Source organism: Micropterus salmoides, unplaced genomic scaffold, assembly GCF_014851395.1.
Source record: "Micropterus salmoides isolate LMB-PRFRI ecotype aquatic unplaced genomic scaffold, ASM1485139v1 Ms_hic_scaffold_8, whole genome shotgun sequence".
Taxonomy (NCBI): Eukaryota; Metazoa; Chordata; class Actinopteri; order Centrarchiformes; family Centrarchidae; genus Micropterus; species Micropterus salmoides.
Window position 1 is genome coordinate 973577 of NW_024044570.1, and position 26577 is coordinate 1000153.

General features: G+C 41.7%; 1 protein-coding gene across 2 annotated transcripts in view; it reads left to right on the top strand.

The window, feature by feature from the left end:
- Nucleotides 1–21295, top strand: part of LOC119894050 (asc-type amino acid transporter 1-like) — a 26301-nt gene extending 5006 nt beyond the window's left edge. The window contains exons 2-11 of one of the 2 annotated variants that reach the window (XM_038706546.1): nucleotides 4860–5064; nucleotides 6540–6691; nucleotides 13129–13254; nucleotides 13339–13492; nucleotides 15129–15252; nucleotides 17029–17132; nucleotides 17221–17317; nucleotides 18300–18449; nucleotides 19841–20018; nucleotides 20107–21295. In XM_038706546.1, coding sequence (XP_038562474.1) covers nucleotides 4860–5064; nucleotides 6540–6691; nucleotides 13129–13254; nucleotides 13339–13492; nucleotides 15129–15252; nucleotides 17029–17132; nucleotides 17221–17317; nucleotides 18300–18449; nucleotides 19841–20018; nucleotides 20107–20237 — 1421 coding nt within the window. In that variant the 3' untranslated portion in view covers nucleotides 20238–21295. Of the gene's footprint in view, nucleotides 1–4859; nucleotides 5065–6539; nucleotides 6692–13128; nucleotides 13493–15128; nucleotides 15253–17028; nucleotides 17133–17220; nucleotides 17318–18299; nucleotides 18450–19840; nucleotides 20019–20106 lie in introns of both variants that reach the window. The other variant, XM_038706545.1, reaches the window with a different exon arrangement.
- The last annotated feature ends 5282 nt before the right edge of the window (nucleotides 21296–26577 follow it).

Genomic DNA, 26577 nt, shown 5'->3' on the forward strand with positions numbered 1-26577 from the left:
TCGTTAGTCAACGGTGAGAAACTATTAATATTTGATCCCCGTTTGAATTGTGCCCTGAATTACACGCGTGATGTTTGTGAATTTAAAACCTAATTTTGCAAGTCAAGAAAGTCGCAGTTTGTCGTAAAACTGTTTAAGTCTGAGATTTTTTCTGTCAGTGACTGAAGCTAATGTTACTGAAGCTGACGCCATCTTCTTCATTGGTCCTGCTTGTTTCGTTTTGCACCAGAAATGGAAACATACGAGCAACATGGTCAGATTTGGACAGATGTTCCCTTCTTTTAACACTTTCCTCCGCGTCCTGGAAGAAAGAGGTGACGAATACTGTGCGAGAGGAGAGATGAAGTTCATGAAGCGGGTTTTAAACTAAATGTTACTTTCCTTTTTTTTTTACAACAAACTGCAACTTTTCTCTTTCTATCTTTTAAATTGACAAACATTAATAAATAGGGGAACAATTCAAACGATATAAAAAGGTTAGAAGCTCTGTCTATGTCATGTGTTGTCTGCCGAGGTGTTGCACTCGAACTTGGAGGCGACAGGATGTAATTGATGAGGGTGGGGGGTCAGTAAGGGGACAACGTGTTTTGTGTTGACCCCCATCTTTGTTCCTCTTTCTTCTTCTATTTGTTATAAAAAGAAGGAGGAATTTTTTTTTACCATAATATTGTTTGTTGTCCACTGAAGTCTTTGGCTTTTTCAGATTTTTTCTTGCAGCGGTGGCTGCAGATGTAGCAGTGGTAGGATTTCTTAATGGTCATAGTGATATTTATTTTAGCCAGAGACTTCTTTTCAGGACAATATTCATCTCAAAACCTCTTCTGGTTTCTTCACTAATGGTCATTTTTCTGCAGATTGTTCCACAGTAGCAAGCAGAGCCTTTGGCAGAACGCTGCAGGACGATCAGAGCTCTATCGTATCGATCTGTCAGTGCAGTAATTTGGTTATGAAATAATAGGATTTGCTGCAGAAGCAGTTTTTTCATGAAATGTGAGGCTGAGATGTAGACTCCTGTTTTCATTGCCTTTACCAGTTTCCTCCCGTGGTCACAATTCTCCTGTTTTTATCCCAAATTCTTTCCTTTTTAAGTATCACAACCTGTTTTTGGCCCTTTACAGCAGGAAGCCTGTAAGAAGAGCCGCTCGCACCTCGGCCTGCTCACAGAGGGAGAGAGAAATAGAAAGTAATAAGAGAAAGAAATATTCAAGCGAATTTCAGACGTCCTGGAAAGAAGTTTATGCCAGTGGGGCAAATTTATTATAACAGATTATTATATCGCTGTCTTTGAGGTCTCAACGTTGGCAAGCATGGATGGAGCCACTGAACAGCGCAGAACATGGCTGAAGTATAACAGGACTTTGAATTTATTATTTACCATCACCATCTTTTCAGTTGTTTGTAGACAGAAATTCAAACTTGCGATACCACAAGGTGATAGAGTCCGTCTCTCTATGCTGTTTGACTTCCTGTCTGTGGCTCCCAGCGCCAGAGCCCATTGGTTCCTACTGTAGACGTAAATCTTTAAAAACACATTCACAAACATACCGTCGTGTTCAAAAAGGCTCAGTAACTTCCTAACAGCTGATTGCTGTAGTTTTTCCTCAAACGGGAGGAAGTAGTGCATTTTCAGGGACTATTTTCAGCAGCGGATGAATCCACATGTGGCGCAGGACGGTGGAAAAACGACAGTGTGTGTTTGATGAGAGCTGACAGCGTGGAGCTGAGCCTGATAAGTTAAATGTTAGATGTCTTAAAATGGTCTCTGAACCGGATAAACCGATATGGATATATTAAGAATAACTGCGGACCAGGTTCCAAGACGGCTCCCCATTCGTTCCTTTGAAAGTTTTTCACCCGGTTTTAGTTGGTGCCGCCCTAAAGACAAAGCTTAAATTGTGTTTTCTCTGCCAGTGGTAGGGATGTAGAGATTTAAAGTTTCTGGTGTGTGATCATGAGCATTTCAGCCGGAAAGGACCTCTAGTCTGACTCTTTGCACTGACTATTTACTAATTGCAGGGTCCACATGTCTAAGTGTCCTTAGCCCCAAAACGCTCCCGTGGTAAGACCAGGACCTCACATGATAGTTTGCTGTGTGTGAGTGTCTGAGTAAAGGGCAAACTGGGAAGTGCTTTGTCTATGAGCTCTATATAAATTCAGTAAATTTACTATTTGCAGACTTTTAGTCTTGTTAGACTTTTAGTTCTGTAGCGGAGCAGATGGCTTCAGGATCCTGTTGAAGGTGAGATAAATTATAAAAATTTATATTGATAAACATTATCTGTCTATTTCATACCGAGCCTGTTAACCGAGCAGGAGGTGTAATTTCATCTTTGTTAGCATTTTCCATGTAAAATTTCAACCAGTCTTTTTAAATCTGTCATATTGAATCATGTATCATTTGAACTGCTTGTTTTCTGGAGCACAAAGTTTGCTAGTTCATATATTATGTCTATAAGAGATGTGTTCACGAGACAAACAGTAATCTTTATCTTTAAGTGTGTTTCAGTTGCATTAACTAATCTTTAACAGCCGTTTTCTCAAAATGACATGTTTCCTGTACGCCAAGTCATTTTCCTCGCCTTCGAAGGCGGTTAGATCATCACGACTCAGAACTGAAGAAGTCCTTTGGATGAGGGACGAAACGTCGTCCACTATCTTCAACCAAGTCCAGTTGCCCTTGACTTTAACACTGTTTCTTAGGTCTCATACCAAGACATTTACTGAGAGTTTTTTAAAACATCTTTAGTTGATCAAATTTTATGTGGCATTTTATCTGTAAATATGTGGGGAAAGGGTCCTGTCACATAACCCTTCAAAATATTATCAAAATAAAACCAAAAAAATCTTTTGTGTGTGATTTGTGTGAAATGCAAATCAGTCATTTTTAAGGAAAATACCTTTTTTGCATATAAAAAAATAAAAAGCTTCTATTTCTGGTTAAATTCAGCTCGTGAAGTTTAATTGTGATAGGAGTAAAGTTGGGGGGAAAGGCCCATTTGACTGTGGTGTCTCGCCTGAAGGGCTTTTGCACATTACAGTGGCCTTTGTGAGGTCCAACCTGGGACCTCCTTGGTTTATGGTGCAGGTTTGGCTAACTGGGCCCCTCTTCCTGTCGGCTAAGCTGTTGTTACTTGCTCAAGGCGGACATTTTTGTAAAAATCCTTCTCCAGAACAAGAGAAAGGTCCTGTGTGCAGAATGCTGAAGCACCTTTCCATTCAGAGAGAGGACTGAGTGAACAAGCTTGCAGCTCCGCACACTGGACCGGGCTCAGCGTCAAGACTCATGTGCCACCAGATTAAATTGAACCGAGCTTTTTGTAGACCTTCAGCTCAGTTTACCCCCCCCCCCCCGCGTGTCACTTTTAGGAAGGTGCAGGAATAAACAGATGCAGAAGGTGAGTCGGTCACTTCCCACCTCTGCAGCTCGGAGTGGATAATTTATGTCTGGTTATGTAATGGCCGTCTGTGCCACTTGGCTGCCTTCTGCTGTGCTACTGGTAGCGCTGTAGTCTGAATGTGTCGGATCTGCTGGTACTCTACGTTGCATACTGAGGCTCTGGGCAGGAGGGATTGTCCCGGCCTGAGTGATGGCCTTTACCTCCTTCTCTAACTCACTCTGCTATAGAGCTCTTTGTCTTTTACTGCCCTCTGTATAAACTCAGGGGGAAACACGTTTGGGACCGCGGTTGCTCAAGAGTCTCAACGGGGTCACTGCTGTTTTTAGGGTGCAGCTGCAGCAGAAAAGCTGGAGATGTTCTGGGTGATGTGTACCATGTGGAAGCCAAGTCGAACAAGTCACATGTGAAAAGCACATGTGCTGTGCTCATGTGTGGAAGTGTAACACTTCATGAGCTGGATGATTGTTTCTTCTGGTTAATTTACACAATAAGAAAACATGCAATGCAATTCAAATACAGAAGAAACAAATGTGCATTGTTCAAGAAAAAGAAACATAATCTAAAAAACAAGTTACTGATTATAAAATAACCTAAAAATGTGCACCAATCAGCAACTTTAACAACTTCTTGACACAGTTTCTTTATGGCCGAGTTTTCAGTTCTCTCCCTGTGAACAAAACAAAAGAGGAGGGAAGACCAAAAAAACGTTGATCTACAGATGAAACATATCTGAAAGCAAGAAGGCCTGAGAGCTGCACTGCATTGTATGCTTTTATATTTTTATATTTTGAATTTTTCAACCTGTCACCTAAATTTTGTGTTTCCTTTTTCATAAATAAAAATATTTCCGCTATAAACTTGTGCAGAAACTTTCACAAGAATGCAGGAAATGATGTGTTTAGTGCTCAAAATTACTCATTTATCTAGACATTGAACATTAATTCAAAACACTGTTCAAGAGCTTTATCACGAACCTCTATGTCCCCATAACTTTTTAACACAAAGTGACGCCCTGGAACATGATGAACTCCGGTTGAACTGATTCAGTATTTCTCCTTTACAGTTCTTTTAACTGACAAAATAATCTCACCTCAAGGTCCATTTAGTAGATGTTCTGGAGCTTTAACACATAGCCATCAACAAGTCATGTGACTCGACTACTGTTGACATACAACATACATTCATGCCACTCAAGCTGATTTGCACTGACTTGACTTGACTGACCTCTGATTATGTGCAAAAAGAGAAGAAGTGTATTTCACTACAGGCCAGATTCCCGTTTTGCTGTGGATGCATTTCCAGCTTGTATTAATGTGCTATCAGTATTTCGGTGTCTCGCATGTTAATGTAGATGTAAATTCATGCAGAACACATTGCAGCCCTCACTATATCTGGAGTCGGGACACAAACCTTATATTCTACTTTGCTGAATTAAAAATCCTTCTCCTCTCTCGTCTTCAGGGAACATCATCGGCTCTGGGATCTTCATCTCTCCAAAAGGGGTCCTGGAGCACTCGGGGTCAGTGGGGGTGGCGTTGGTGGTTTGGGTCCTGGGAGGCTGCATCGCGGCCTTGGGCTCCCTCTGCTACGCTGAGCTGGGCGTCACCATCCCCAAATCTGGAGGAGACTACTCCTACGTCACAGAGATATTCGGTGGTCTGATGGGGTGAGTAAAGAGCCTTTACTTGAGCCTCAGGTCCGGGCTTGTAATCCGGCAGCTCTGTCTGCTTGATACGTGATTGTAGTTAGCTCTTGGTTAGTGACCATGCAGTGCGGGAAAGTTTGAGTTTACTATACATGGTAGGGTAAAAGAGTGGACTATAAAGTAAATAATAAAAGATTTTGGACACAGCTCATGATGATAACTAACTTTACGAGTTGTGCTACACTGATGAACCCGCAGAGGGTTATCAGCTGAATCTGCAGCTTCGCTCTGCTTTACGGAGCTTCATAGTGAGTTTCAGCTCATTGTTTATCTGTCTGGCTGCAACTTTACTGTTCTGGTTCACTCTCAGCGCTCTCATAGCGTTGTTTTCAGAGAACAATTTGTAAAAATCCGGAGACAGACACAGTTAGAGAGCAGCTGGTGAACATAGTGGTGCATTTAGCAGCTAAAGAGTTTGATATTTCCCTCAGGAGCTGGTGGAGACCAAACACAGAGCTAACAGAGAGACACAAACTCGACTCCACATGAACCATCATGTTCTTCTGTAACTGCTAGATGTGGGATTAAGCAACTGTGTGCTAACAAGTTCACCATGTCAACTTCAAAATATGATGAAATGTCAATGTTGTGTTCAAAACTTGTTTGCCCCTAAGTGGCCAAAGAAATCAGTGCAGGTTTCATCCACATGAATGTCATGCATTTGGTGTATTTGCTGTTGAAAATCTTACAACTTTAATTTGAAGGTTCCCCTTATAGTGCAATGTTCACACAGCCTAAATGTGACACTCATGTCTGCCAGACTCACTTATAATCAGTCCCTCCAGGATTTGTTGAGGCCTAAAACGCCTGATTTGGCAGCAGTTTTTCAAAGAACATTTGAATAAAGTTTTGATGTTTTGGGGCATTTTTTGTGATGAAATTGTGGGAATAAGTGAAAACTGTAAAGGTAGATGTGATTAAAGATCATTAAACATTCCCTCCGCTTGCAATTGACCGGGATGCAGCAGCCTGTGTGACAGTGATTTGACTCATCCTCCATGTGTTTCTGCTCCTCTCCGCGAATGTTTCACGCTGACAAAGATTATTTCCTTCTACTGCATGTTTGCAAAGCTAACAAGCTTGGTATACCTGGTATACTACAGGTTCGTCGTTCATCATTGGTCGAAGTAAGTGACCAGTTTAACACATTCAGGTCAAAGCAATTTTAGATTCCTTTGAGTCAAGGTGGAAAATCCCCCAAAAAGGCATTTTAGAAAACCAAAATAGATAAAAACTCTCGACTGAAAACATAATACTACTACCACAACTATTATCTCTAGTAGTTCTAGTAAAAGTAATGTGTATTCATGTGTGTAATCTAATGTAAATCAGGGGAAGGTTTTTCCATCTGTGCTCGGTTCGTGCTGAGTCTCTGTACTTTGACACACCAGTTGTTGAATCTGTGTCCTGGCATTGAACGTCTTTCTCTTGTTCAGGTTTCTGCTGCTGTGGAGCGCCGTCCTCATCATGTACCCGACCACCCTGGCTGTCATCGCCCTCACTTTCTCCAGCTACGTCCTGCAGCCCGTCTTCCCAAACTGTGTTCCTCCATACATGGCGATGCGGATGCTGTCCGCCACCTGTCTCTGTAAGTGTAACCCCTCAGATGTTGAAATGACCGGCTCCACTATTCCTCTGATTTTGATTCAGCGTGGAGGGATGGTGAATATTCCTGCTGACGCAGTGCGCTTGCATTATTCATGAAGGATGACTTGTGGTGTTGCTGCTGGTGGATCCTGATTCTGAAATAAGACATTTCTCTTCTCATGCTGACCATTATTGAGCTCATCAATAAACTGCAGGTCCATTTGTTTGGCTCATGTGTCAGAGGGGAGGAGGCCACATGTGAAATTTCTCTTATGTAACTTCTGGCTGAAGGCTTTTTAAAACCTTTTTATGGCTGTAGTAAATAATGCACAACGTCCCTTTAGGAGGGAGGAAACCAGGACGAGAAGAATGTATGAGGGGGAAGGTTTGGTTTCTCTAGTCTGGTAGACAAACGCTGTTGAATACTATAAAAACTGCACAAGCTAGACTTTATTAATAGAGTTTTTAAATGCTTCTGGAAGTTAAAATATACGCCTAAATGAAACATGATTTATAATGAAATAGATAAAAAACATGTAATCAAGGACTGACAGTAGATCAGAGACATCTTTAATCCATCGTCAACCGGGGGGCTGGAGCCAAACCCAGCTGGCATCAGGCAAAAGGCGGGGTTCACCCTGGACAGGTCGCCAGTCCATCGCAGGGCCACATATAGACAAACAACCACTCACACCTAAAGACAATTTAGGGTCACCAATCAACCTAGTCCAGATGTCTGTGGACGGTGGGAGGAAGCCGGAGCACCCGGAGAGAACATGCAAACTCCACACAGAAAGGCCGGGGCAACCGGGGTTTGAACCCACGACCTTCTTGCTGGGAGGCCACAGCGGTATCATCCAGACCCACATCTTTAATCATTTAACAAAAACAATCAAGGCATTTTTGTTTAAGCTACTGAAAATGTAACTAGACACATTCGACTGTAATATTAATGCAATTTAACGATACGATTTTGGTGTTACTGGTGGGAACATCAGTATATCTTGACATCTGCAGCTCAGAGTCTGAAGAGGGACAAAAAGGATGCTTCTTGTTTCAGGGTATCGTTGAGACAAACTAGTTTGTATAAAGTGTTTCTACCTGTTCCAACAGCCACACTAGAAGTCATAAGGTGGGTCTCCATCCACCTGTTTTTATGCACATTTTCAATTTGCCATAGGTATCATTTACACTGGGGACACCACATTTTGAATTGGCTGATTTTGTCCCCATCGATTTTTGAAAGCATTTGTTAGAAATGTTCTAAAAAACAGCTTCCACCAAGAAATGTTAAATAAATGAAAATGCTTAATAAGAAAACATGCAACGCAATTTCAAATATAGAAGAAACAAATGTGCATTGTCCAAAAAAAGTAACTTAAGCTAAAACAACAACAAGCAGCTGATGCATTATATTCCAATATATGTTTATGAATAAATAAATATCTCAAAAACGTTTTTACGCTTGCCTGAGGTGGAAAAGTTGGTTTGTCGATAAAACCAAAATGCGACACTCTGCGACATTCTGAAATGAACACGCAAAATTAACATCAATGCCATATTTCCGTCTTGTTTTCTTCACTGTTTTCCCCCCTCAGAGCTTTGAGTCGTGCTCATTTAATCTTGTGATAATAAACACATAGCGTTAATGGATAGAAACACATATACAAGAAACGATGAATTAAACAAATGTGGATAACAGAGGACGGTGACGGACACTCTCTTCTTGGCATTCATTGTGCATTCTCGTTTGCTCGCACAAAGAGGAACAAAAGTTCAAATGCTGCCTACTGTCACACCTCCACACACCTGAGTAGAATAAAGGGAGCTACAGACTTCTTCTCATTATGCAACCCTGTTGTAAAATGAAAAATAAGTTTCCGACTATGTTCAGCCGACGATTGTTTACTATTGTGTACCAGGCCTGTGTAGTTTACTGGCGCCTTTACACGCTGTACAGTAGGACTAGAACAGCTTTGGAAGACTTTAATAGAACAATGAAAACTTGAATATAGACATTAATGGCAGATATTACTGAGCATCCTGCTGGATTTTTACAGAGGTTAAAGCAGCTGAGAGCTTCTTCACTCCTCAAACATTCAAATGTTTCCATCAAATATGTATTGTATAAAAAAAGAAACGCTGCACGAGGACTGTTGGGTCAGTCAGTACTAGAAGAAACAGGGCCGGTCAAGCAGACTTTAGGAAAGATCTCAGAGTTTTGCTGCCCTGAGCTGGACCTGTCAGGCTTCCTAATTGCTCCGTGTGTGTGCCTGAGAGTACCTGCACTGAACAACATTAATTCACACAACCTCTTTGTCTTGTCAATGAATAAATAGCGTCTGGCCTGAAAGTCGGCGAGGTGAAACAGCAGGACTTCAGCGTTTGATTCCTCGCCTCTGACGCCATCCTTCACACTTGTTTTTGGAGCTGGATGCTAAAACGTGAGCTCTGCCCACCCGGGGGGGTTGGTGTGCGTGTTTGGGGGGGGGGGGCTCGCCACGTTTTGTCTGCTCTTTGCAACGGAAGTGGTTTGTTTTGTGGGGCTGACAGCTCGTCTTTGTGTTGGAGAGCGAGGCCACCATGAGAGAGAGCGGGGCAAAGCCGGTGACAGTGATGGACGAGGTGAAACAATCATGCCCTCCCTCACTCGATCGTTTCCCACATTCCTGCCTCCCATGGCAACTGGCTGCTGCCGCCCACCGCCGGTGTAGGGATGGAGCTGTACGGATACTGATTTAAAGGAGCACTCCACCAATTGTACAAAGTCAGTTTCCTTGTCATGATTAGTAATGCTCGGCCTGTGAAAACAATGGTATAAAATCTGCTCTGGCTCTGCAGGAACAAGACAATGTGACCTCGATGATGTCATACTGTAATGATGTCATGAGGGTCTCAGCTTGGGCTTGGAAACACCAAACAAACAGAAAGGCTGCGTTTCGAACTGGAGGTGTGGGGTTGTAAGATGTTTCCCAGGTAGGGAAGGTCCAACAAAACTGTTGCATCATCTGAAATGGAAGATCCAGGGTTTTTGGAGCTTTAAGCCAAGTTCACACGGCACACTTTTAAGCCTGATTTATCAGTCGCTACGTTGTGCTGTTATCAGGGGCAAATCCGCGATCAATCTGTGCTCTCCAGTCGTTACGTGTGAACTACTCAATGTCGCATCAAAATGGCGCGCCAGATATCTAGCGTGCTAAATATCTGGAGGAGTCAGGCAGCTACTTTTTCACTCCAACTCTCTGTAGGACAGACAACCCCAGCTAATTCCCCCATATTCTTTGTCTTAATCATTGTTATCTTTATAATAATAAACAACTCCTGTTTCGTGTAGAGTTTCACGTCATTTCCTGTTTCACTTCTCGCATGTGTTTTCTTGACAAAAACATGATTTGCTGACCAGACAGAATCGTCAGGTGATGGGGCGGCGACTAGCTCACCATCAGTACATGTCCCATGTATAAAGGCCTAAGCCCTCAGCAATGCGTAGGCATTGTTCACATACTTGCCTGCGTACTTTGCGTGTACCTGGAGGATTTAACTTGAATCCACTAAGGGGCAGATCAGGTCATCCCTCCCTCATTAACTTCTTTGACAACATCCGAAACAACGTAAACAAACCAAACATAGCGACACTCGAGCAGGTCAAGATTTGAAGTGGTGCTAATTAGCAGAGTTTCAGGAGCGGGACCACACATCAAGCGCGTCATCGCCAGCATTTCCAGAAATACCCACACGTCCTAAGTCCTCCCCTTCGCCCTCGTATCCTGCCTCCCTCCCTCCCACCCCTTTCTCTGTCCTGCCTCCTGATCTCCTTCCTCCTCTCCATAGGTTTATAGGGGGTCCGTCGTGCCCGGGTGCTACGGCGGATTTCCCTATCGTAGCTTCCCCACAACGCTTTCTAATGTCTATTCAGCTACCGCAAGCTTCATGCATCTTCTGTTCGTTAATCAATAAATCATTTAATCATACCTGTTGATTGCGGTCCTTGCTAGTGAATGAGACATCATAATGATCACGGTAATTGCAGACTAGCTCCAGGAGTTTTATTGTAAACATCCTTTTTTTAAGTCTGCTGCTGACCTTCTTCTTCTTCCTTTGTGTTTAATAGCGATTAGCAAACTAACTGCACACCGTCACCACCTGGTCTGGCGTGTAGAACAGGAGTTTGCTGCTAACCTGCCTGTCAGATGGACATACTGCCCCCACGTTCATGTGCTGAATTGCATCTTGTGGAAGTGTAGCGTTAATTTCTGGAGATGTGCACAACCTACGCTCCAGAGGAACGCAGGATACGCGTGGCAGCCATCTTGCGTACACGAATGCGTAGTTAAAAGCAAGCATATCCAGGGCTTTAGTCCTTGCTCCAGTTCGATCTGTGGCCCTGTCCTGCATCCACTCTCTCTCTCCTACATCCTGTCTCTCTCAAGCTGTCCTATCACGCGTAATCATTTAGATGTGTGGACAACGTTGCACATTTTGCAACATGTCTTTATACCTAACAAAATAGGTTGTTTGTCAATGCCAGTCTGGTGACCAGACCTCAACTATGCAGTTTGGTTAGGTTTAGGCAATAAAACTACTTGGTTAGGTTTAGGAAAAACATTGTGATTTGTGTTAAATGAAGTACATTACTTATGTCACCTGAAGTAAATCACGTGACTTAAGTCAGTAACACAGTTTAACTTTATGAAAAACCTGGGTTTGACCGATCCATCCATCCCATCCACCTTATATGGACTTTCCCCTTCTTTAAATTAGTCACCCACTTCCTCCTTTGCTACCGCTGTGCAGCCGCTAGAGGTCGCAGCCACAATAAACGCAAATATATATTGTAATAACGTGCTTTTAGTTGTTTTTCTGGTGAGGACAGGCTGTGTAGACAATCGCTATTGGACCGTCCCACAAGCAGTTCTGATGGATTATCCTGCCGCCTTAAATCAGTAAATGTCTGTGGTTTGATTTTGATTATGGATTATTATCTGTCCGTTAAAAGTCCCCCAACTTTATCAACTTTAACACTTTTATCCAAAGCAACTTACAGCTGCTCTACATGTCAGAGGTCGCACGCCTCTGGAGCAACGAGGGGTTAAGTGTCTTACTCAGGGACACGTTGGTGTCTCAGTGGATTCTCACACCAAAGGCATGTGTCTTATCCACTGCGCCATTGCCAGTGCAGTGCTGATTCAAAATGTGCTCTTCAAAATGGTTTTACCTACAGTAGAAATATCACTTAAACTAGATAATGCAGAGTTTCTTTAGAACTTCATTACACTCTTACAACTCTGTTTCAATACGTTTGTTTCTGACGTGTATCAAACCTGCGTGATGATGACCTGCTCCACTCTGCGCTGTTCTCTAGTATATTTATTTATTTATTCTGACATGTCCAAATTGCACCAAAAGTGACCCTGCACTCCCTTGGGTCTGCAGCAACACGCCCGCTACGTGTGAGGTCGTTTGGATGAACTGTTCTTGATATAATCAAAATACAAACAGACACACACACAGATTCCCGCCTTTATTAGAGAGATAATGCCAAAAGACTTAGAACATGATGGGAGTAAAACTCTCACTGAAACCCCTCAAATCATTGATTTCTAGTTTCTCTTCACTCTTTGTTGTATTTTCTGCTCTTTTATCAACAATCAAGTGCATGAACTAAGTAATAAGTGTTTTTCCTGGTCCCGCCTGAAGTATTGTTGGCACAGATGTATCGATACAATATCTGAGCGTTAGGTTTCATTCTTCACCTTGGGCACCTCTGTGATAAAATATTCTGAACTCAAGGTTCACTTACTAGCTCACCACCTTCTTCAGGTGTTTAGTATTATTTATGCCAATGTTACTGAAGGTGAGGGTGTAGCATTGACTTCACCAACATGGCGGGCAGCTGTGAGGCTGACCTCTGCTGGACTGGAACAATTGTGAAATTGATCATCGGTACAAAATAATAGGTCAATTTTGTGGCATTTTTAGCCATGCTAACAGCGTAGTGGCTCTAGGGATGGCACTCTCGGTCTGTTGGTCCACCACCACTGGAATATCTCATGAAATGTGGTTCAGACATTCATGTTCCCCTCAGGATGAACTATTTTGGTAATCCCTTAACTTATCATCTAGGGCCACCATCTGGTCCACATTTTTCAACCTCACAGAGCTGTTAGCGTGGCTCCGTAACCATTTTTAACCATTGTTGTAATGCTGTGTTTGTAAACCAGTCATCAGAATCAGGTTTATTGCCAGGTGTGTGAAGAACATTTATTTATGCATAAAATATGACTGTAATGGAAAAGATAAAGAAATATTTTTTCTTTACAATTTCACTACATTGTCCATAATTATTGATTAATCAGTTAGTATTCCCAGAAGCTTGTCTTTCCCCCGTGTATGTCCTCCTTGTTTGACTGCTGTCCTGACAGTGTGTTTTCTCTTCAGTGCTGCTGACCTGGGTGAACTGCTCCAGCGTTCGTATGGCCACCAGGATCCAGGACATCTTCACGGTGGGGAAGCTGATGGCTCTGGGCCTCATCATTGTGGTTGGCCTGGTGCAGATCTGCAATGGTAACATCCTCGGTCTAAGGCCTAAAGCTTTACTGCTCCCTGAAGTTAAAAAACAAACCTTTAAATGTCTGATTTGTCTTCCAGGGAACTACGAGGCGCTGACTCCTCAGGTGGCCTTCTCCGTGGACAGCATGCCGTCGGTCGGGCAGATCGCGCTGGCCTTCCTGCAGGCCTCCTTCGCCTTCAGCGGCTGGAACTTCCTCAACTACGTCACGGAGGAAGTGGTTGAACCCAGACGGTGAATATTTCTGCTTCTAATCACATTCTCAGCATCTGCCACTGCTGGAACAGTGCAAATGTTCAGCTTCCATCTCAGCTTGTTTCTTAGTTCTGTTTGATTTCGCTGGTTTTTCAAGGGCAGTTTTCATCTAAATCAAATCTTAAAGGAATAGTTTGACATTGTGGAATATGTGTTTTATTCACTTTCAGGCATAGAGTTCGATGAGAAGACTGATACCTCTCTAATATCTGTTCATGAAATATGAAATATCCAGCAGCCAGTTAGCTTAGCTTAAGGTAAAAATTGGAAACAGGGGGAAACGAGTAGCCTGGCTCTGAGCAACGGGAACAAAATCCGCCTACCAGCACCTCTAAAGTTCACTGATTAATCTGTAAAAGTGTGTTTTTAGTTTGTACATAAACTAAAGTGTAAAATGACAATTCAACTTTTTCACAGACATTATATATTTCTCGGCTAGGAGCAGTTACTTCCTGGGATTTCTGCTAGTTGCCTGCCAACTCTTTGGAATAAAGAAAGCCTGGCATATTAAAAGGAATTGTCATTTTTACACCACGTCTTTTGTGTGGATAAAACAAACAAGACATTTTCAAACTATTCCTTTAATATCTGTCCTTAGACTACATCTACACTTTTTTGTTGAGTGATATTCCACATTGTAAATGTTCTGTTTTTATTGTTTTGTTACCAGATTAAAAACAAATTATATTACAATAAGGGTGAAAAAATCAGCCTTTAAAAATACCATTTGCAACACAAACACCCTAAAGTTTAACAGTTTCCTTCTAATTTTGTAGACGGAGTCATAATCAGTGGCCCATTTGCTTTTTCTCACACTTTCTGAACTGTGTTCATGTCTTCTTGCAGCAGGAAACACAATACAATTTGAGTATGTGTGTTCATTGGGAGATAATCCATTTAAATGGAGTGTGTCCTTTTAAAAAGGAAAATTTTAAGAGGTAAAATTGATTAAACAAATCAAAACACAAATTGTTCAGCCTGTTCTCATTCCCAGAGCGTCTTTCTCCGTCTCATATCCGCACTTATGGCATCCTTTTGCTGTTGGAGCCATTGTTCAATGCCGAAAGTACTACTATAGTGTACTGTTTATAGAGTAAAGAGGTGGTTTGGGGTGGATATTGTGGGACCAAAAACGACTTTCACCCAGGAGACCGGTGTTTGTTAGTAAAGTAATTATTTTAATCCAAACCATGATCTTTTCCTAAACCTAACCAAGTAGTTTTGGTGCCTAACTTTAGCGAACTGCGATGTTCCACAACGTTAACCACTAGTTTTATTTCAAACTGCAACCAGACGTTACAAATTTATACTTGCGACCTTGAGCGTGAAGCCCTATACGAACAAAATCAAGGTTAAAGGGTACCCAGGGTGTTAAAAAGCGACACAGAGGGGTCTTGACAAAGCGTCCATATGTGACACCCTGAGATGAGAACAGGTTGACTTTTTACAGTTACAGATTTTTTGTTTTATAAAGAACATGAATATTTCAAATACAATTTAAATAAACCCATTACAATTTCTCGCGCCTTAGATGAACTTTGATGCATGTTTCATTGCTCTATGGTTTTGGTTTTGACTGTATCATCATCTGTGGATGGTGTGCGGCCTCGGTCAGGAATCTACCTCGTGCCATCTACATCTCCATCCCATTGGTGACCTTTGTGTACACGCTCACCAACATCGCCTACTTCTCCTCCATGTCTCCCGAGGAGCTGCTGTCATCCAATGCCGTGGCAGTAGTGAGTAATGTGGCCTCATGATAACTTTTAACCATTTAGGTCAGTGGTGGTCGGGAATCAATTATTAGATCAGGAACATTAGAAGCAACCAAAGGAGGAATAAAGGTCAGAGGCGTTAGCCTCACTTTTAAATGTGTTTCTTGAAGGTTGTAACCACCTTTATTTCCATCTGCTCTGCTGTCCATTTTCTGTTGTTGGATATTGATGGTGGTACAGTGTCGTACTCTTAACTGTGTCTATTTTGTAACTGTGGTCATTGTTACAAATCTGTTCAGAGAAATCGAAGACAAATTTCCACTAAGGTGGACAATAAAGTCTAACAATAATAATAATTATAATAGACTTATGTTCAGTAAAAATTGTATTTACTGAGTCTGATGGCAGCAGGCTACCCACTGGACTGGCCAAAGCATTGGGAAAAAATGGGGTTCAGTGTCTTGCCTAAGGACACTTTGATATATGGCCAGGTGGGAATGTAACTAAGTACATTTAAGTTGAGGATTTCCATTTTTATGCTACTTTATATTTCTACTGCACTAAAGTTCAGAGAGAAAAGATGGTACTCTTCACTCCACAACATTTATCTGACAGTTTTAGTTACCAGTTACATTACAAGCTAAGATTTTACATTTAAAGGAGTTGATGAATGTGTGACTACCCAACAGTATATAAAATAGCTCAAATCAGCTCCACCTTGACCAACTACAAAAGAAAAATGTTAATTACACATGAATGCATCAGTAATAATAATAATCTGATGATACAATCAGACTCAGAGCACCTACATCGCCCGACCTGCGCCCACGAGCGGTGCAATGAATATTAGGAACACTTGGTGCTATAAATAGATTTCATATCCCTGATGGAAAGTAGAAAGGTAGCGTGAATATTACATATTATATATTACATACATGACACTGGAACCAAATTTCACGTTGACTGGCAGCCATCATTCACACTTTACTCAACTTGTAGGAGAGTTTTGGTTTATGCTGATTTTTTCCCTCCTTGTCAAAAGTCAAACAAACTCTTGGTTGAATTTTCTGCCTGTAGTTTAAAAGTGAATTCTGATTAACCAAAGTTAGCTTTGCTCAGTTAATATGTCTGTGGGATGAGAACCATATTTTCTTCAGTGGAGGTAAATGTACTATTGCATTTCTCCTCTAACTAAAGTACACTTTAATTCATTTTCATTCAAGTTTCTCTGGGCACTATTAAATACATAGCATTTACATTATTTGAGCAGAGCTTATGCATCCAGTAATTGGGCTAAACTAGACTAGGCTCTCCATTCAGCATGTCCTCAAACCGCAAACTTAAAGGCATCTGAGAATCGGCTTGTCAAATTGTCAGACTTACCTCAACGTTCAGGTCTACCTCGGCTTACTTTGAGACAATAAAAGCATGCTGACAGGAATTTGATCATTTTATTGTGTGTAAGTGCAACGTTAGATATGGGTTACATTTGACCTGTTTGTAGCCCTACATGAAGTCAGAGGATCACCATAATGTCCATACAAAAATTCATTTCGATTCCTTTTGAGATTTACTCAGTAGCTCATGTCGCCACCCCCGTCACCATTAGTGTGGCTGAAAGTGTGCAGCTTTAAAAGTAGCATCAAACGGACCCTGGGTAGCCTTGTTTCTCACTCAGAAACATTTTCTGAAAAGCACATAAACCAGCCATGAAAGCCCACGTGGACCACCTGGAGTTCATGTTGTAGTGTTTCCCAGGTCTGTACACATCAGTGATATTCTGTCTGTTCTGCTGTTCAGACATTTGGAGAGAAGTTGCTGGGAATGTTCTCCGTCATCATGCCGATCTCCGTGGCTCTGTCCACCTTCGGAGGAATCAACGGCTACCTGTTCACCTCCTCCAGGTGAGATCCACTGCTCTGCCTGCTCCTTCACTCTCCGATGCTGCCGTACTGTGGGTGCTGATGGGCTGTCTGATGTTTCTGCCTGCAGGTTGTGTTTCTCCGGAGCCAGAGAGGGTCACCTGCCCAGCCTGCTGGCCATGATCCATTATAAGAACTGCACACCTATCCCTGCCCTGCTGGTCTGCGTACGTACAACCTCACTCTGATGCTACAGTACACTGATCTCAGTTATTGCAAGGGGCTCTGTTGGATTGAGATCTGGTGACTGTGGAGGCCGCTGGAGTTCAGTGAACTCATGTTCAAGAAACCAGCTTGAGATGATTTATAGCTTTGAGACATGGTGCATTATCCTGCTGGAAGTAGCCATCAGGAGATGGTACACTGTGGTCATAAAGAGATGGACACGGTCAGCAAAAAGACTCAGGTAGGCTGTCGTGTTTAAACGATGCTCAGTTGGTACTAAAGGGCCGAAACGGTGCAAAGATAATATCCCCCACACCAGCAGCCTGAACCTCACAAGAGACTCAAAAGACCAGGCAACGTTGTTCCAATCTTCTGGTGTCCAGTGTTGGTGAGCCTGTGCGAACTGTAGCCTCAGTTTCCTGTTCTCAGCTGACAGGAGTGGCCCCCGGTCTGGTCTCCTGCTGCTGGAGCCCGTCTGCTTCAAGGTTCCACGTGTTGTGTGTTCAGAGATGGTGTTCTGCATACCTCGGTTGTAACGAGTGGTTATTTGAATCCCTGTTGCCTTTCTGTCATCTGGAACCGGTCCGTCCATTCTCCTCTGACCTCTGACATCAACAAGGCGTTTTCGTCGTAGAGATGGTTGTGCGTGAAAATCCCAGCAGATCAGCAGTTTGTGAAATACTCAGACCAGCTCGTCTGGCACCAACAACATGCCACGTTCAAAGTCACTTAAATCGCATTTCTTCCCCATTCTGATGCTCGGTTTGAACTTCAGCAACTTGTCTTGACCACGTCTACAAGCCTAAATGCACTGAGTTGCTGCCATGTGGGTTGGCTGGTTAGCTAGAAATTGAAGTGTACCTAATAAAGTGGCCGGTGAGAGTATTTCAAAGCTATTTTTAGCGTTTTAAAGAGCCGCTCTAATAATAAAATTGGTAGTGTGCCCCTTTAATATTCATCACATTGCCTCGCTGTGTCTTTCAGTGCTCTGCCACCGTTGTTATACTCTGCATTGGAGAAACACACAACCTGATCAACTACGTCTCCTTCATCAACTATCTGTCGTACGGCGTCACCATCGCAGGCCTGCTGTACTACCGCTGGAAGAAACCCAACCTGTACCGACCCATCAAGGTAGCAACACTTCTTTTTTTTTTTACCAGAAAGTAACTCACAGTACATTTACTCACCTACTGTACTGTCCAAATGTGAGGTACTACATTCAGACAGCTTTGGTCACTGGTAACTTTACAAATTAAGTTTTTGCAAATAAAAGTATAAAATGTTGTGTTTTTTTATAAAGTAAACTACCCAAACGTTTCATGGTTCAGCTTCTCACATGTGAAGATTTGCTGCTTTTCCTCTGAATGACTGAAATAATTGTACTGTTTGTTAATAATGTTGAGGTTTAGACGTTAGTTGGACACAACAAGGGTTGTGAAAGTGTTCTTGGTAACTGTGACAGCATTTGTCACTTTTTTCAGAATCTTTACAAACCAAACAATCAACTAAAGGAGAAAATAACCAGCAGATTAATTCATAATGAAAATAATCCCAAATAGTTCAAAATGAGCTCAAGATCAGCAACTAAAGCAGCAAAATCCTGCTTTTACATTAATGCATGACGAATATCTACCATACAAGGTACAAGGTTGTTTATTTGTCATTATGCAGCACAAGGCTGTTCCTTCATGCTACACACACAACATGTAATTAAGTTTAGGCCTGTATTAAAATATGGTAACAAAAAATAAAATAAAACAATACAGTTAATTATATATACGTATATACAGACACATATAAGGAAATAAGGATTATTATTATATACACCCAGAATTTTCCACAGTGCATTTTTTGAATTTGCATCTAGGGTGAATGTAAACAGCAGCAACCAGATGATAATATGAAAGTTTCATCTTCACAATAAACAGTCTGACATTTTGGGAAACAAGAGTCCATCCTGACTGAGTTTGAGCACCGAGCATCATCGATGTAAAACACCTCCTCTCTTCTTGCTGGAGTCTTGCACTGACAGCTCGGAACACGGACCACCTGCCGAGTGCTTGATGTGGATGGGGCAGGTCTCCGTAACGATGTGGGCACAACAGTCTCTGAATTCCGTTGTCTGGTCAACATGAGTCCCATTTTGTGTAGACCGGATCTTTAGGAGCAGAATTAAGTCCAAGCAGGGCCAGCATTGGCTCCTCTCCTGGCTCTCTTTGCGATCACTGCACCGTGGCGCCTGGTCCGGTGGATTGGGCCGGGTGGATCGTGGTCCGCTGCTCTTTAATCCAAAAACCCCGTCTTCGTCTTCCGATGACTGGATTTATGTCAGAGGTAACACGTGTTTTGGCAAGAAAGCCAGAAGAAAACAAAAGTGTAGCAAAGTTTGAAGGAGCTACCGGCTGCTGCTTCTACAAGCGCTGCCGGTTTGATAATAATAGTACGACAGTCACCCTGGATGTTCCTGATTATACTTATTCTCACTTTTACTTTACAAACCTTTAACCGCACGTTGTCTGCAGGTGAACCTGTTGGTTCCTGTGTGCTACCTGATGTTCTGGGCGCTGCTGCTGGGTTTCAGTCTTTACTCAGAGCCGGTGGTTTGTGGCGTTGGTTTAGTCATCATGCTCACCGGGGTGCCCGTCTACTTCCTGGGCGTCCATTGGAAAGAAAAGCCAAAGTGTATCTACACCTTCATTGGTGAGTCTTTTTAAAAAAAGGAGGTGTGATTGAAGGTTTGGTCTCTGTCTGTCACAGTTAACATATAACTCTTGCTGTTTTCCTGCAGAGAGGGCGACGTACGTGGGCCAGAGGTTGTGTTTCGTGGTCTTCCCTCAGTTTGACCCCATCGAGATCGCCGGTCCTTCAGAATGTACTGACCGGTCATCAGGCAGGATCAGTTCGTCTGCCAATTCTTAAAACTTCTTTTCAGAATATATAAGAAGATCTTTGTTTTTATTCCATTACTGAGTGAGTCCAGACGCTTCCTCATGGAATGGGAGCTTCCTGTCTGACCATTGACCCTCCAAGACTCTGGTTTCCCTTCAGTCGAGTGGAACCGCCTGTTCTTCTGTGCGGGCTGCTTGCACTTTTTATTTTCTTCTCTTTTCTACTAAGTCGTCAAGTACAACAACCTAATGCCAACAGTGTGGCACAGTGAAAAAGGACTTTTATTCCCATTTTTAGACCCATTTGTTTCTTTTTCTGTAACATGACAGACCTCTGACCGACTGACAGTGCGCGGTTTTTATTTCTTCTGAATGTTGCTGGTGTTTTATCGTGCCTTATGGCCTTTTCACACCAAGTTCCAGACAAATATATAGTCATTATTCTGAAAACAGAATGAAAACAAACGCTAATTATTTCAGAAAAGATCTGCAGTTGAGTGAATGCCAATCCTGCATCCTCGTCTGCTGGAACAAGGGTTTGAAACAGCATTTTAGGCATGTGTATCACTAATGATCAATAACGTACAGCCACCGTCCTTATAGAGCAGAGCTTCAGATTCTGTTACTGTAACATAAATTACTTAAATCCAGCCCTGAACAAAAACTTAAAACAGGATAAATCATAATGATTTTGGTGATCCACTGACTTTTCCTCTAGCGCCACCGTGAGGTTAACATTTGACATTCCCATCAGCCTCATCTTTACTTTGCATTTAGAACTAATCAGCAAATGTCAGCATGCTAACATGCTAAATGAAGCTGGGTACACGGTAAACATTATACATGCTAAACATCAGCATCACTGTCATTGTGAGCATGTTAGCATTCAGCTCAAAGCACCGCTGTGCCAACGTACAGCCTCGCAGAGCTGCTAGCATCGCTTTAGACCATTTGATTTAAAGATATAATGTTAAAGAACACCTTTTCCCACAAGCCCAACATCTTCGAGGTTAGTAGTTTGTAGTTTTGGTTTGCAGCTAACAAATAACTTGCTCTAGTAGATACTCATTTATCGTAGAATATGGACAGTAAACAGAACACGTTTCACTTTTTCAGAAACACCAGTAAAAGTTACTCTCAGTGAGAGATTGCATTGAGTTTCAGAAGCTAGTGGAGCGGCATCCAAGCAGGATGTTAACGTCAAGACTTCAACTCTCTCTACTCCATCTTGTTTACTTTCAGTTTAGGGTCTCTTCTGAATTTGTTTTAGACAGCAGAATATGGATTTTGTTATTACGCAGACTTTAAACCCACATGAACAACACCGAAAATGAAATGGTTCTGAATAAAAATGCCCCATTTTTATTCATGTCACGTCATGGATTTGAATTTATTCTGGGGGGTTTTATTAGGGAGTTTCTTGGAAATGTCAGACTTGGTGTGGAAAGGCCTTCAACTGGGGAAATATGTGTATATTCAAATGTTGTTTATTAACTGATTCGCTATATTAGATTTTAATATATTTTGTGAGTGCCATTGTGTATTGCATTTGATTATTTGTAGAAGCACTTTGGTTTCCCTGCCGTTCAGTATGAACTCTTTTCCTCTCATTTGTACAAACCAGATGGTGTTATATCCTGGAGATCAGAAGCAAGCTCGAATTTATTAATCTCTTGTTAACAAAATTGTAAATTTTACTTACTGCTGGGCTCCCATCGACCCACATCAACCTGGTTTGTTGAACTGATTAACTGACTTTCACTGTGATTGTACTCAGATATAGAAATGCAGCAAAGTAAGATTTTAAAATGCTGTTGTGGCAGCTTTTGTTATGTTTATTATGTGTGACTGCGACAGAATTGTCCCTTTTTACAAATATATCTCCATGTAGTTCTACTTCTTGTTAATCCCTTTGCTTAAGGTGGCTCTATCAATAGTACAAAGCCTACATCCAGTAACTTCTGACTCTGTGTGTGTGGTGACTTATTATATATTTAATATGACACACAGCACTCTGCAGGTGTTACCACTGATATATCTTTCAGCTTTTGTTGTCAGACAACTGTGCTGTTATAAAACAGTGACTTAAATCAGCATTAAACAAGAAGTTACCCCTAACGTATCGGTCAGTTAGCATGTTTAGACTCTGGATCAAATCATTATTTCATACCTGTGCAGTTGTTTGACACATAAAAACAGACAGATGTATCGATGACTGAGTGCCTGTATTGTGATACTCCACAATGCAAAATATAATAATCAATAGCAGAGTTTATGTTCATGCAACAAACAAGCCTACAGTTTCTCGAGTCTCATGGACGTCTCTGAGCAACTGTGCTGCACTTATAATGGTTATAATGGTAATACGTGCTGTTTGCCAGTTAAAATCTAAAACTTTTTTTTTTTTTTTACAATAAATCTGTGTCTCTGGTTTAAACAGTTCAGAATACAAGTTCATGACATACACACTTGTTACTAGTGGTTTTGAATGCTAGCAGGCTAACTGTGTAGCCTCAAGCTGTGCCCCAATGCCATGAAACATACCAACTGTATATCACATGTACTGTGTACCGTAAAACTTCAATTAATAGCCCAAAATGACTTCTATAAAAATCTGGCTTTTATTGGTTTCAATCACTGAACTCACCCTGCTTGTTTCTGGGACGAGCCTTTAATTCCTTTCCCACAAAACACTCACTCCGCAAAGATGGGAATGAGGCTGCTATCAAATTGTTTATTTCAACCACTATGAATATTGTGTAAAAATGTGCCTTTTTTTCGTCTCTGTTCTTTACCGTACCGGTAAATCCGAATTGTTTCGTTAAAATGAACTAAACGATTGAATTGTCTATCGATCTCACTGTATCGAGGTGCAGCATGTCCACCTTGACAAGTTTAAAGAGGTGTTATTCTGCTAATTTTCAGGTTCAACATCACTTATTTAGAGGTTGTACCACAACAGGTTTACATAATATTTTTGTCATACTGCACATTGCTGCAGCTCCTCTTTTCAGCCTGTGTTGAAGGCTTCGTTTTAGCTATGGAGTGATACATCTTGTCTCTAAATGATCTTTGTTGGGAGTTGCACATGCTCAGTTCCTAGTTAAGGACTACTAGCCAATCAGAAGCAGAGAAGGGCGGGTCGGCGAGAAGCCGGTAAACGGCTCGGGTTCAGCCGTGTTGCCGACCGGCTCGGCAACACGGACTGGAGCGAGAGTTTCAGAGCGGTGAGTTATTAATCTGTATCCATAAAGTTTTAACTGAGCTCTGTCTCTACATCACAGGAACAACTTTATGTCCACTGACTGCCTGGAGGGTAGCTAGTGTTTGGAAGGGAGAGGAGAGCTGTGTGCTGCAGCTCGCTGTTTCTGAGGGTGTGTCGGAGTAGCCGCTCGGCGAGCGTTATATGAGGCGCATTTAGCGTCTGGACTACAAACGAGCTGTTTTCAGTTCAGAGCAGAGTTTTCTGTGGGAGATGGGAACTCCCTTTGGACTGGACTTTGGACTTTTTCACTTTGTAAACCTGTTACATGCACAAAAAAGGTTTATAACTCAATAAAGGAGAGGGGAAAAGCCAAAAAGCAGAATACCAGCTCTTTAAACATTTATATTTGTATACAAAATCTAAGCAGCTTAGAAGCAGCTCATGCGGGCGACCCGCTGGGCTTTAAGAGGTTAAGAAATTCTACAAAAATCACACCAGGCTTCTAATTGAGGCACAGGCGTCAAACTGGGACTCAGCTTTTAATTGAAGTTTTACGGCATTAATCTTTGTAATAACATAGCAATCTAAACTAGTATAAGATACTTTATAGCTAATGAAATATCACTGCCAATGTTTGTTTTTAAAGATATTTCCATTTCCCTGCACTGTAGCGGATATACAACCCAGCGTATATCAAAAACATGTATTCTGACTTTTTTGAGTGCACTTAAAAGGTAACTTTTCCAGTAAAACCACGCTATGTTTCAAAATGTATATTACATTCTTTCTCTTTGTTTCGCCTGCTTCTGCTTGAATGTAGAGACCAACTGACTGAAAATATTTCTGTATTTTAATATTTTGTTTGTTGTTGTTTGAGTATTGACGTTACAGTAGTGATTTTAAGACTAAAACAGAACACGAGTTGAACTGTATTTTAACACAGAAGTCATATGTCAGTTCTTCCAAGACTAACCCCAAATAAATCAACATGATTTTATTAAGCCTCTCATTGAGAAGCAAAATGTCTTCAAGAATCCACAGCAAATCCACTCGCCTTTGACATCTGTGTTTCCATCTTTATAGACTAGAGGGGTGGGGGGGATTCATTCTGTTGGTTAATAACATATAAAAAGATTAAATCCAGGGGATCAGGAACACCACAGCCTTCACCTGTCTCGTGATGTCTTGGACATGCAGACACTTTTACACTGTAAATTATTTGTAAAGCATCCAGTGTTTACGATGGGATCATTACCTGGAGTGTTAACTTGGATGTATTTTAGAGCACTTTTTTGTAAAAATGAGTGAATAACTGTAGTAGCAGAATAAATTGAGAATGAACTGGAATACGACTGGTGTTGTTCATCTTTCTGAGCCGTGCTGATGGACTTAAACTACACTACCGGTCAAAAAACATGTTTGTATGTAAATATAAGTAGTTTCTCATTACAAGTTACCCTATTTAAAATGTAATAGTAGTGTAACTATTTCAATTCCTTTTTTATTACTTTACATTTTTATTACTTTACATATTACAAAATTTCTAATGGATATTTTTAGCAGTTAACCATTTTCTAAAGACAGCTCGAGAGGCGGTTTAACTGGCAGAAGGGTGGCGCTGCAAATTCAAATAGGAGAACCAATCAGAAGCATCACAACAGCATCAAACTTTACTAAACAGCTGTGGCTTGTAACGGCAAATATAACTACCGTTATACATTCCTCTCTCACCTCTGGTATTGTTCCCTCAGCTGCAATAACTCCTATACTTAAGAAACCTGGTGCAGACACCAAGAATTTCAACAACTTCCGTCCTATTTCTAACCTGCCTTTTCTTTCTAAAATCCTTGAAAAAACAGTTGCATCTCTGGTCCATGCACACGTCTGACGATAACCTCTATGAAAAATTCTGGTTTCCGTTCCTGCCATAGTACAGAAACAGCGATGGTAAAAATCACCAATGATCTTCTCATGGCAGCTGATTCCGGAGTACTAACTATTCTCATCCTCCTTGAGCCTTTGACACCATCTCTCATAACATCTTCCTTGACAGATTAGTCTCTATTGGTTTCACTGACACACCCTTGGACTGGTTTAAATCATGTATCCCTTGGCCATATCTTCTGTAAATTAAACATCCATATCCACTGCTATGCAGATGACACCCAGCTCTACCTGTCCACCAAACCTACCACATCCCTCCCTCCCACCTTCCTCTCTGATTGCGGAAATCAAATCCTGGTTCTCTTGCAACAGTGACAAAACCGAGGTTCTCCTCATTGGCACCAAATCCACTTTGACTAAATCTGACAGTTTTTCTCTTACCATTGACAACTCCACAGTTTCCCCCTCCCCTCAGGTCAAGAGTCTGGGTGTGATCCTCAACAGCACACTTTCATTTCAAGCTCACATTAATAAAATCACTCGGTCTGCTGATGATCGTTGATTATTGTAATTGTCTTCTCGTTGGTCTTCCTCTCAAATCCATACTTAAACTTCAACTGGTTCAGAACTCTGCTGCCCAGATCATCACCAGAACTCCTCCTATTAATCATATTACTCCTGTCCTTCCGCAGCTTCATTGGCTTCCATTTAAATACCGCATTGATTTCAAGAATCTGCTCCTGACCTTCAAGGCCATTCATAACCTCGCTTCTCGGCACCTCACTGACGTCCTTCATATTAACACCCCCATCCGTACTCTTAGGTCTTCTTCTTCTATTCGCCTCACTGTGCCTCCTGCTCGTCTGACCACCATGGGGTTCAGAGCCTTCAGCCGCTCGGCCCCTCGTCTCTGGAACTCTCTTCCACCAGACATCCGCAACACTGACTCGCTTTCCATTTTTAAATCCCGCCTGAAAACGCATCTTTTTAAACTGGCATATCCCACGTGATCACTCAATCTTTGTTTCCAGTTGTTTTGTACCCTGATTTTAGGCACTGTAATTACTGTACTGTTTTATTATGTTTTGTGAGGTGACCTTGAGTGTTCAGAAAGGCGCCTATAAATAAAATTTATTATTATTATTATTATTATTATTATTATTATTATTATTACTGTGCACATGAAAAACATGCAAAGCAATGAAATGAAATAAATCCCTTCACTAAATTCTATTGGTGCAGAATAACTTCATAATAGAATAACATTCATTACTTGAGCCCT